At 40.9% G+C, this 13142-nt stretch overlaps 2 protein-coding genes across 2 annotated transcripts; both read left to right on the forward strand.

The window, feature by feature from the left end:
* The first annotated feature begins 567 nt into the window (after positions 1-567).
* On the forward strand, positions 568-3290 carry LOC119486143 (zinc finger protein RFP-like). Its single transcript, XM_037766032.1, is given in 3 exon segments — positions 568-585; positions 588-701; positions 1411-3290. Coding segments are annotated over 3 exon segments (1785 nt in total). The 3' UTR covers positions 3064-3290.
* A 5684-nt stretch (positions 3291-8974) lies between these two features.
* LOC119486137 (E3 ubiquitin-protein ligase TRIM21-like) lies at positions 8975-11747 on the forward strand. The gene is given in 3 exon segments (XM_037766018.1): positions 8975-9004; positions 9007-9108; positions 9817-11747. Coding segments are annotated over 3 exon segments (1794 nt in total). The 3' UTR covers positions 11479-11747.
* Positions 11748-13142: the final 1395 nt, after the last annotated feature.

Genomic DNA, 13142 nt, shown 5'->3' on the forward strand with positions numbered 1-13142 from the left:
ATGTGTTGATGTTGAATGTTTGTGCAGGATCGAATTTTCCTTTATGTGTTGAGCAAATCCTTCTTAAGCTAAATAAACTCTTTAAAAAAAACTCTTAGATCAGCTGGAAAATGCATCGTCACAAAGCTTAAAGCAGAGCTGTTTTGTTTGACACCAATGAAAGGTTGACTTTTTAGAGATACGTGGTTCTCACAGGACAGCGGCGCTACAAACACATGATGATCTTACAGACCATGATGCATTGCTGTTGATTAAATTAGCTAACAATATATAAATGAGTTAAAATGCAACATACACATTAATGCAGCAGTAATATTAATCCAGAAACATCAGATATAATAGTAAAACACTGACAGGAACATTTTACTGCTCAATCAATACTTTTACTATCAGTACTTCATGCATATTTGGCTGTAGGTAAGGGTTTTGAATGCAGGGCTTTTACTTGTAGTGGAGAAAATAAAGGATCAGGTCTGAATACTTCCTCCACCACTCCCTGTTGGCGACGGGCCACTGAGAGGTGGAGCAACACTGAAAGAGGAGAGCTTCAGCGTCACATTTCCTGGTATGAAAGTGAAAGTTTGTCTGAGAGACAGCAGAGCTGCAGTCGAGACGAGTCTCTCTGTTTCTCTCTAAAGAAACATTCAACTGAATCCAGCAGCTTTTTATCAACAACACAGCAGAATCTCTGCCAAACACTGGTGAGTACACTGACCTACAGAGACTAAATGCACTAACTAAATATAGTTCAAACCAGAATCTGACTGTTTTACATCTGTTTAAAGAATAGATCAAAACAACCTGGAAATGTTGCCAGAAATACTAAACAGAGGTAAACCACAGTGACTGAACTCCGGCTAGTTAAGGTTAGACAGAATACAGTCACAGCTAGCATTAGTTTGAGCTAATTCACAGACCTGTTTCCTGTCTGAACTCCAAACCTCAGCTCTACTCAGACAGGAAGTTCCCCTCAGGGCAAATGTTTCACTGAGGTCCATCGGTGGCCGTGGGGGTTGTGGAGAGAAATTATATTATATATATAATGTCCTGCAGTCCAGAGCAGTAGCTTCCATCTTTTCTTCTGCACATCGGATGTGTCTGATTCTCTAATCTCTGTATCTTCATCCTCTCTCTCTGATCCTCCTCTTCCTCCTCTTTGTCCAAGCTGACTCTCTGACTCTAACGCTCTTTAGACAGAGAAGGTGATTTTTATTTTGCTCTGCTGCCTCAGACGCTTCAATAAAACAATTAATAAAGTAAATTACTGGATAATTATATCACAGTAAATTGTAATAAATGTGTTGAGGGCAGGTAAAAAGCAAAATACCAGCCAAACTTACTGTGTGTGTTTGATTTTATTAAACAAATAATCAAAAGATATGTAATTTCAGTTTTGTTTTTTGTCCTCAGAGTGTAGATATGTCTGCTGCCAGCTGTCTGCTGACTGAAGATCAGTTTCTGTGCTCCATCTGTCTGGATGTGTTCACTGATCCAGTCACCACACCATGTGGACACAACTTCTGTAAAACCTGCATCACTCAGCACTGGGATGTTAATGTCCCGTTTCAGTGTCCCAACTGTCAAGAGGTTTTCAACTCTAAACCTGAGCTGCGGGTCAATACTTTCATCTCTGAGGTGGCTGCTCAGTTCAGACAGTCAGCTCAACAGAAAGCCAGCAGCAGCAGCTCAGAGCAACAGGCTGCCAAACCAGGAGAAGTTCCCTGTGACGTCTGCACTGGAACCAAACTGAAGGCCCTGAAGTCCTGCCTGGTGTGTCTGGACTCCTACTGTGAGACTCACCTGGAGCCTCATCTGACAAGGTCAGGCCTGAAAAGACATCAGCTGATCGACCCTGTGGAGAACCTGGAAGGCAGGATGTGTACGAAGCACGATAAACTGCTTGAGCTGTTCTGTAAGACCGACCAGATGTGTGTCTGCATGCTCTGCACTGTTTTAGACCACAAGACACATGATGTTGTTCCTCTGAAAGAAGAATATGAAGGAAAGAAGGCCCAGCTGGGGAAGACAGAGGCTGAAATTCAGCAGATGATCCAGAAGAGACAACTGAAGATTCAGGAGATGAAACACTCAGTGGGGCTCAGTAAGGAAGATGCAGACAGAGAGATAGCAGATGGTGTTCAGGTCTTCACCGCTCTAAAGGAGTCTGTTGAGAGAAGCCAGGCCGAGCTCATCGACACGATCAAAGAGAAGCAGAGAAAGACAGAGAAACAGGCTGAAGGCTTCATCAAAGAGCTGGAACAGGAAATCTCTGAGCTGAAGAAGAGAAGCACTGAAGTGGTGCAGCTCTCACGCTCTGAAGACCACCTTCACCTCCTCCAAAGCTTCACGTCCCTGAACGCTGCTCCACCCACCAAGGACTGGACAGAAGTCGAAGTCTGTCCACCTTCATATGAGGGGACTCTAAGGAGAGCTGTGAATCAGCTGGAGGAGACGCTCAGTAAACAGATGAAGAAGCTGTTTGAGGCCGAGCTGAAGAGGGTCCAGCAGTCTGCAGTGGATGTGACACTTGATCCTGATACAGCACATCCCGACCTCATCCTGTCTGATGATGGAAAACAAGTACATGATAGTGATGTAGAGAAGGATCTCCCAGACAACCCAGAGAGATTTGATACTGATACTTGTGTCTTAGCAAAGCAGAGTTTCTCTTCAGGAAGGTTTTACTACGAGGTTCAGGTTAAAGGGAAGACTAAGTGGTTTTTAGGAGTGGTCAGAGAGTCGATCAACAGGAAGGGAATAATCACACTGACTCCTCAGAATGGTTACTGGACGATATGTTTGAGTAATGAAAATGAGTACAAAGCTCTTGCTGACCCTAGAGTCCGTCTCTCTCTGAAGCCGAAGCCTGAGAAGGTGGGGGTGTTTGTGGATTATGAGGAGGGTCTGGTCTCCTTTTATGACGTTGATGCTGCAGCTCTTATCTACTCCTTTACTGGCTGCTCCTTCAGTGAGAAACTCTACCCATACTTTAGTCCCTGTTCCAACTGTGGTGGTAAAAACTCTGCCCCTCTGATCATCTCTCCTGTCAATCACACTGAGTAGAACAACCATTTGATTTTCTGCAGAAATATTCTCTATCATTTAATGTAATGAATGTATATTATTGGTGATTTAGGGTGTATACATTGTTTTCCCAGATTCTGATCATTACGTTTTATTTCCTTTATTTCCTCTGATCTCTCACATTGCTACTTACAACACACTGATTTTACAGCACTGATTGGTATTATCTAATGTTGTCTAATTTATTCTAATGACTGCATTACCTGCCTTCAAGACTGTTAAAATTATCATAAACAATTTATTAATGAATAAGAAACATTTCATGTACCTTAATAGTATTTTAATAAGGTGTTTTAAGGGCTTTAGTTTTTATAATTTCCAATTAAAGGACAAATTAAGGGATCTCTGGTATGTTTTCAGGGGTAAATTAAGGATTAATTCATATTGGTACAAAATTGACAGATATTTGGAACATCAACAAAATCTGATCATAAAATTTTCAGCTGCAGTGGTTTTAAACACTAGAGAAGAAGAAAAGTTATGTCTGTTGTGTATTTTTATTTCCTATAGTGTCCACCTCTCTGCAAACTGCATAGATAAAATGAGAATCCTTTATTAATTAATTAATAATTTGCAGGATTATAGCAGCAAAGGGATACAGTGCAAACAACAAGAAGCATCAGTAAAAAACAAAACAAGATCTAATAAATAAGCAAGCAAACAATAAAGATAAAGTCAGTAAGATATTGTTGATATTGCACAGAATATTGAATATTGCTATTGCACAGTGGAAAGTTTAACAAAGTCAACAAGTTTCCACAGGATGTTTTACATCTTTGTGATTTCACTTTCATCGATAAAAATCTGTGTATATGAGTGTGATGGTGGAGCTGCCTGTTAATCACACATAGATCTTTTTAACCAATTGTCTCAGAACACTGATTTTTTTTGGATAATTGAAGACGTAATGAAGTCGGTTGAGAAGCTTGGAGCCGCTGAACTCTGCAGCAAAGAGCATGCTAACGTTCAAGTCACATGGGACGGATGGTAGAGAATAGTTATGACCTAAGAGTTGGTTGTGCGAGGGTTAAAATAATTAGGGATGCACCGAGTTATCGTCTGAACATCGGTATTGTCCGATATTTATTTTGCTGACTGCCCAAATATGATGACATTTGCCGATAGCAGTGGCCGATGTTTATCTGTTGCGTTTCATCAATTTTGCACCGGCTAAATGTTGTGTTGGTTATTTGCGGTCGGTCTCTGACAACAGTAACCAGCTGCTGATTCAGAGCCAGTAGCTGGACACGACTCTGATGGCGGGCGCCGTGTGCACGTGTGGTTTGGTTACAAATAAAAGTGGAAAAAAAACAATCTGCCATGAGGGAGTATTACTGTTAGAAAGGCCTGGACTGTAATAGGACTATGATAATGCAAAGTTCAGAATTTGTTTGTATGAAAGTTCCTACTGTTTATTAGGTTTATAATAATTGTATCACTTAATTCCCACCTTTCTATGAGTATGTAGTGACAGTCAAAATACGCTCCCTGCTGGCTGACTGAAGTAATATCCTAGTAAGCACCAGGGGAAGCAGAGGCTTGGTGGTTGGTTTGTGGCTGAGTAGAGGGAGATAATTCATGTGTTGTTGTGCGTTCATGACATACAGTAAGAGGTTTCTTATTTGCTCTCTTTTGACTCCTATGTAGAAACTGTCAATTTATTCCTTTTTGTGCTGGTTTATCTTGTGCTTCAAAAGTACCGTGCTGTGCTTACAGTATAGGCTAATAGCATGCTATTGGAGTGATATCAGGCTCTCCATAGTCTTTATTCACGTGCATTGATATTTGAGTATATTGCTATATTTCTGTTATAGTATTGTCTACTGTATAGAGTGGTTAAATGTGTCTCATTACATATTGCCTTGTGTTCAGCTCGTGTTCAGCTCATGTTCAGTCTGTAGGTAATTAAGTGTCATTAATTAAGGCTGTGCTGTATGCCAACACATGTCACTGCTTATTCATTACGTTAATTCAGCTATATAGTATTGTGGTAATCAGTGTGTATATTGTACTGAAAGAAACGGTTTTACAGTATGTAGTGGCTGTCAGGTTATGTGTAAATGTACAGTATTGAGTTCATGGTGGCTATATTATTAACACAAGAAATACTGCTGTTTAAGTTGCTTATATTATTTAGGTAAATTGTAAGTTACTTTTAGTCAAGTAAGCTGATATTGTATTTCTCTGTTTGTTTCTGTAGGACCACAACACACATAGACCACACATACATAACCTACATCCATCAATAAAGAAGAGAGGACTTAACAGTTAACAGAGAGTGGAGTTTTGTGTCTTGACCAACACCCAGTGGCGAGTGTCATATATCCACCAGCCTAAGAAAGATTCCTCAATTACAATTACACCGTCTTGGAGACAGATCAGCAACAAGAATGTTGTTATGTTCAGTGTCAAATTAAGCAGTAAAACGACAGTTTACAAGATTTCTTAAAAACCATCATGGCGATCTGGATTAACGAACCACATGTGTGCGTAATGTGTCACTAGAAGCCAGTTAGTCCGATGAGGATGACGTAACATCCAGTATGTTACAGTGGGAACATCCTCCATGCCGTGCAGCCTGTGCAGCAGTTCGTCCCCCATACCGGTATCCAGTCCCAGGTGAGCAGAGTGCAGCAGCACGTCGGGGCCGCCACATTGTAATCCCGCGTCTCCGCCGTGGGTCCGTCCAGCCCGGACAGCTGATATTACATGTCAGCCTCTGTCCTTTTCACGCTTCATATGCATTGTCTATGTAAGCAGCTGTGAAATGCATTCTGGTAGCGTGTCGGTGCGATTCAAGAGACGGGGCGTCACGTTGGCTGCTCCTCATTTGCATAAAGTTGAGGTCTAGGCTACTTTATGTAAATCAGGGGCGTCCGACCAGCATGACTCGATGCCTCTGGAAACTCCAGAGAAACTTTTAAAATAACCGTTGTCGGTCCAAAATAAAGACAGATTCAGCAACTGCATGGATTATTTCTAACATAAAATGTTTTAAGAAACATTTCAGTGAACTATTTTTGTGATATAAGAGAAGAAAGTTTCCAAACGAGCCGCCATGTTGGTTCAGGTTTGAAAGCTGGGAGCAGCAGTCCATGGGAGAAAGCGTTCGTCCAGTCAGGTACAGAGTGCCTTGTGTCTGGTAGCAGCCCATCAAGTGTCCAATGCTGGGAAGCGAGGCGATCCCTCGCAATAATAAAACACCCCTGTGGACAAGCACCATGAGGCAGCAAAGCTGGAACTTTTCATCTGCTCCCTGGCGGCGTTCTGATGCTACTAGTCCACTAGCTAACTGATCGCCGATGGCGTTGTTCTCTCGGATGGATTAAAAAAATTAAAATTAAAAATGCTAAAATGGAGTCGCCAAATATATCCTATTACTCGTTAATCCAGCTGATGTGAGGCGTCCATGTTTTTTTCAGTTTGTTGGTGGATTTCTGTATTATTGAAATACCTAAGTCAGATATATCTGTCAGGATTTCTGGGATAACAGGCTTGGACCCAAGATGCAGGTAAGGATGCGGAGGCAGCAGTCAGAGGTGAAGGATTTAATGAAAGAAAACTTACTAGGAACAAACATGCAGCTGGTCCGTCAGGCAGGTTCACATAAGACAATCCAAAGGAATAAACTTGAAATACAAAACACTGGAAAAACTCTCTCAAAGGTGACACACTACACATGAGGAGCGACAACGAACTGACAGAGAAAAAGGGGAAACACACAGACTAAATACACCAGAAGAACAGGGTGATTGAACACAAGTGGAACAAATCAGGGCGGGGCAGACAATCACAAAAGGAGAAAGGCAGGAAGTAAAACCAGACAAGACACAAGAGGAGTGAACTTATCAAAATAAAACAGGAAACACTAGAATTAATGTAACCAGGCATATAACAGAAAACCCCCAAAATCCTCAAGACAATTTCAGAACCAATAAGCCACTAAATAGATGAACACAAGATAGTCGGAAGTCTTAACAAAAAGGAAAAATCCAACGGCTTCTGGGCACAGCGCCAGACCGTGACAATATCAGAGCGTTCAGAAAAATCTATTGGACCCACTGAATCATCAGCAGGTTGGAAACTCAGTTGTACTTCTTCTGATTTAACCACGAGAGAAAAAAAACACACACAAACCAGATCTCATCAGAGTAACGAGCTTTAATCTCCTACATTTTAAAAGTTGTTATTTTGTTTTCTCACTCTAGAGGTCTCTCCTTCACTGTGATTGGTCCAGCAGCTGTTTCCTGTTCCCACTGAACACCTGCAACAGAAACACAACACAAAACTCTTCATGTTTATAAAAACACCATTACAGGTAGGCCTTAAAATTAAATTTAAGTAATTAAGTAATCAAATTTTCAGTTAATTAATGGATTATTGTAAGATACAGTTTAGTGGTTCATGGCATGGTTTAAAATCAGCCATCCCTTAATTTTCACTTAGTTGAAAAAAAGGTATAAATTAAGGGATAGCTTTTGTGTTAGTTGGTCAAGTTTAAGGGAAATTTGACTTCTAAAAAAACCCTTATTTAGCAGATAATCCATCCAACAGTAATACAGTATTAATTTAAAAACTCATGAAAATGACCTTGATTACATTAATAAAGGAATTAATAGAAATTTAAGGTAAAAATTTAAAAAGGAATTCAGTCACTCTCTAAAAGGCCTTTATATGCCATGAACCAGGCTAAACCTAAATTCCACAACTCTAATTCTTTAATTCAGCATTAAAGTTCAGTCTGTATATTTTCAGTGCTGTATGTGGTATTTTGTTTACAGAACAGTAGACTCAGGTTGGCCCGAGCAGCATGTGCCGTCTCTCTGCTGAATCCAGTTGGAGTGGAAAAGCTCGTCCGACTGGTTTTGGAGTCCACCCACTCACCTTTTCCTTGAAGGCTGCCGCTGGCCTCCCTCCACCTGTTGAATCAAAAGTTCTGCCTCATACAAAACAATTAAATAGGTTTTAAATTCTTTCATCTCTTCACATTAAGAGATTTTAATCCATCACCTCTTAGTATTACTGCTTGATGTAACACAAGAGACTTCCCATCACATTTTCTCCACTGGAGAGACACTCCAGAGGGCATTTTATCACATTTCCTCCACTGGATGGACTCCCTAGAGGGCACTTTACATCCTGAGTCCACCAATGTAATACCATACTGTAAAAATACTCTGTTACAGGTAAATGGTGGAATGTAACTAAGTACATTTACTTAAGTCCTGTAGTTAAGTACAAATCTGAGGTACTTGTACTTGAGTATCTTTTCAGATTATAATCCTTCATCCCCTTCCTGTCCAGTGATAACCACATATCTCTAGATGTGTTCATGTTGAATGTTTGTGAAGGGTGAAGTGTTCCTTTATGTGTTGAGCAAATCCTTCTTAAGCTAAATAAACTCTTTAAAAAAACTCTTAGATCAGCTGGAAAATGCATCGTCACAAAGCTTAAAGCAGAGCTGTTTTGTTTGACACCATGAAGGGTTGACTTTTTAGAGATACGTGGTTCTCACAGGACAGCGGCGCTACAAACACATGATGATCTTATAGACCATGATGCATTGCTGTTGATTAAACTAGCCAACAGGATATAAATGAGTTAAAATGCAACATACACATTAATGCAGCAGTAATATTAATCCAGAAACATCAGATATAATAGTAAAACACTGACAGGGAACATTTTACTGCTCAATCAATACTTTTACTATCAGTACTTCATGCATATTGGGCTCTAAGTAAGGGTTTTGAATGCAGGACTTTTACTTGTAGTGGAGAAAAAAAAGGATCAGATCTAAATACTTCCTCCACCACTCCCTGTTGGCGGCGGGCCACTGAGAGGTGGAGCAACTCTGAAAGAGGAGAGCTTCAGCGTCACATTTCCTGGTATGAAAGTGAAAGTTTGTCTGAGCGACAGCAGAGCTGCAGTCGAGACGAGTCTCTCCGTTTCTCTCTAAAGAAACATTCAACTGAATCCAGCAGCTTTTTATCAACAACACAGCAGAATCTCTGCCAAACACTGGTGAGTACACTGACCTACAGAGACTAAATGCACTAACTAAATATAGTTCAAACCAGAATCTGACTGTTTTACATCTGTTTAAAGAATAGATCAAAACAACCTGGAAATGTTGCCCGAAATACTAAACAGAGGTAAACCACAGTGACTGAACTCCGGCTAGTTAAGGTTAGACAGAATACAATCACAGCTAACATTAGTTTGAGCTAATTCACAGACCTGTTTCCTGTCTGAACTCCAAACCTCAGCTCTACTCAGACAGGAAGTTCCCCTGAGGGCAAATGTTTCACTGAGGTCCATCGGTGGCCGTGGGGGTTGTGGAGAGAAATGATATTATATATATAATGTCCTGCAGTCCAGAGCAGTAGCTTCCATCTTTTCTTCTGCACATCGAATGTGTCTGATTCTCTGCTCTCTGTATCTTCATCCTCTCTCTCTGATCCTCCTCTTCCTCCTCTTTGTCCAAGCTGACTCTCTGACTCTAACGCTCTTTAGATAGAGAAGGAGATTCATACTTTGCTCGGCTCCCTCAGACGCTTCAATAAGACAAAAAATTAAATAAATTACTGGACAAATATATCACAGTAAATTGTAATAAATGTGTTAAGGGCAGGTAAAAAGCAAAAAAACAGCCAACTTACTGTGTGTGTTTGATTTTATTAAACAAATAATCAAAAGATATGTAATTACAGTTTTGTTTTTTGTCCTCAGTGTGTAGATATGTCTGCTGCCAGCTGTCTGCTGACTGAAGATCAGTTTCTGTGCTCCATCTGTCTGGATGTGTTCACTGATCCAGTCACCACACCATGTGGACACAACTTCTGTAAAACCTGCATCACTCAACACTGGGATATTAAAGTCCCGTTTCAGTGTCCCAACTGTCAGAAGGTTTTCTCCACAAGACCTGAGCTGCAGGTCAATACTTTCATCTCTGAGATGGCTGCTCAGTTCAGACAGTCAGCTCAACAGAAAGCCAGCAGCAGCAGCAGCAGCTCAGAGCAACAAGCTGCCAAACCAGGAGAAGTTCCCTGTGACCTCTGCACTGGAACCAAACTGAAGGCCCTGAAGTCCTGCCTGGTGTGTCTGGTCTCCTACTGTGAGACTCACCTGGAGCCTCATCTGACAACGTCAGGTCTGAAAAGACATCAGCTGATCGACCCTGTGGAGAACCTGGAAGGCAGGATGTGTACGAAGCACGATAAACTGCTGGAGCTGTTCTGTAAGACCGACCAGATGTGTGTCTGCATGCTCTGCACTTATTCAGACCACAAGACACATGACGTTGTTCCTCTGAAAGAAGAATATGAAGGAAAGAAGGCCGAGCTGGGGAAGACAGAGGCTGAAATTCAGCAGATGATCCAGAAGAGACGACTGAAGATTCAGGAGATGAAACACTCAGTGGGGCTCAGTAAGGAAGATGCAGACAGAGAGATAGCAGATGGTGTTCAGGTCTTCACCGCTCTGAAGGAGTCTGTTGAGAGAAGCCAGGCCGAGCTCATCGATACGATCAGAGAGAAGCAGAGAAAGACAGAGAAACAGGCTGAAGGCTTCATCAAAGAGCTGGAACAGGAAATCTCTGAGCTGAAGAAGAGAAGCACTGAGGTGGTGCAGCTCTCACGCTCTGAAGACCACCTCCACCTCCTCCAAAGCTTCATATTCCTGAACGCTGCTCCACCCACCAAGAACTGGACAGAAGTCGAAGTCTGTCCACCTTCATATGAGGGGACTGTGAGGAGAGCTGTGAATCAGCTGGAGGAGACGCTTATTAAACAGATGAAGAAGCTGCTCGCTGAGGCCGAGCTGAAGAGGCTCCAGCAGTCTGCAGTGGATGTGACACTTGATCCTGATACAGCACATCCCAAACTCATCCCGTCTGATGATGGAAAACAAGTTAAACATGGTGATGTAAAGAAGAATCTCCCAGACAACCCAGAGAGATTTGATTATTGTGCTTGTGTCTTAGCAAAGCAGAGATTCTCTTCAGGGAGGTTTTACTACGAGGTTCAGGTTAAAGGGAAGACTGAGTGGGATTTAGGAGTGGCCAGAGAGTCGATCAACAGGAAGGGAGGAATCACACCGTCTCCTCAGAATGGTTACTGGTCGATATGGTTGAGGAATGAAAATGAGTACAAAGCTTTTGCTGGCCCGCCAGTCTGTCTCTCTCTGAAGTCTCAGCCTGAGAAGGTGGGGGTGTTTGTGGATTATGAGGAGGGTCTGGTCTCCTTTTATGATGTTGATGCTGCAGCTCTTATCTACTCCTTTACTGGCTGCTGCTTCACTGAGAAACTCTACCCATACTTTAGTCCCGGTTCTAACTATGGTGGTAAAAACTCTGCCCCTCTGATCATCTCTCCTGTCAATCACACTGAGTAGAACAACCATTTGATTTTCTACAGAAATATTCTCTTTAATTTAATGAAAAATGTATATTATTGGTGATTTAGGGTGTATACATTGTTTTTCCAGATTCTGATCATTATGTTTTATTTCCTTTTTTCCTCTGATCTCTCACATTGCTACTTACAACACACTGATTTTACAGCACTGATTGATATTATCTAATGTAGTCTGATTTATTGTGAAGACTGCATTACCTGCCTTCAAGACTATTAAAATCATCATAAACTATTTATTAATGAATAAGAAACATATCCATGTGACTTAATTGTATTTTAATAAGGTGTTTTAAGGGTTTTAGTTTTTATAATTTCAAATTAAAGGACAAATTAAGTGATCTCTTGTATGTTTTCAGGGTAAATTAAGGATTAATTCATATTGGTACAAAATTGACAGATATTTGGAACATCAACAAAATCTGATCATAAAATTTTCAACTGCAGTGGTTTTAAACACTAGAGAAGAAGAAAAGTTATGTCTGTTGTGTATTTTTATTTCCTATAGTGTCCACCTCTCTGCAAACTGCATAGATAAAATGAGAATCCTTTATTAATTAATTAATAATTTGCAGGATTATAGCAACAAAGGAATACAGTGCAAACAACAAGAAGCATCAGTAAAAAACAAAACAAGATCTAATAAATAAGCAAGCAAACAATAAAGATAAAGTCAGTAAGATATTGTTGACATTGCACAGAATATTGAATATTGCTATTGCACAGTGGAAAGTTTAACAAAGTCAACAAGTTTCCACAGGGTTTTTTACATCTTTGTGATTTGACTTTCATCGAGAATAATGTGTGTATATGAGTGTGATGGTGGAGCTGCCTGTTAATCACACACAGATCTTTTTAACCAATTGTCTCAGAACACTGATTTTTTTTGGATAATTGAAGACGTAATGAAGTCGGTTGAGAAGCTTGGAGCCGCTGAACTCTGCAGCAAAGAGCATGCTAACGTTCAAGTCACATGGGACGGATGGTAGAGAATAGTTATGACCTAAGAGTTGGTTGTGCGAGGGTTAAAATAATTAGGGATGCACCGAGTTATCGTCTGAACATCGGTATTGTCCGATATTTATTTTGCTGACTGCCGAAATATGATGACATTTGCCGATAGCAGTGGCCGATGTTTATCTGTTGCGTTTCATCAATTTTGCACCGGCTAAATGTTGTGTTGGTTATTTGCGGTCAGTCTCTGACAACAGTAACCAGCTGCTGATTCAGAGCCAGTAGCTGGACAGGACTCTGATGGCGGGCGCCGTGTGCACGTGTGGTTTGGTTACAAATAAAAGTGGAAAAAAAACAATCTGCCATGAGGGAGTATTACTGTTAAAAAGACCTGGACTGTAATAGAACTATGATAATGCAAAGTTCAGAATTTGTTTATATGAAAGTTCCTACTGTTTATTAGGTTTATAATAACTGTATCACTTAATTCCCACCTTTCTATGAGTATGTAGTGACAGTCAAAATACGCTCCCTGCTGGCTGACTGAAGTAATATCCTAGTAAGCACCAGGGGAAGCAGAGGCTTGGTGGTTGGTTTGTGGCTGAGTAGAGGGAGCTAATTCATGTGTTGTTGTGCGTTCATGACATACAGTAAGTGGTTTCTTATTTGCTCTCTTTTGACTACTATGTA

The sequence above is a fragment of the Sebastes umbrosus genome, chromosome 4, assembly GCF_015220745.1.
Source record: "Sebastes umbrosus isolate fSebUmb1 chromosome 4, fSebUmb1.pri, whole genome shotgun sequence".
NCBI classification, from domain to species: Eukaryota; Metazoa; Chordata; class Actinopteri; order Perciformes; family Sebastidae; genus Sebastes; species Sebastes umbrosus.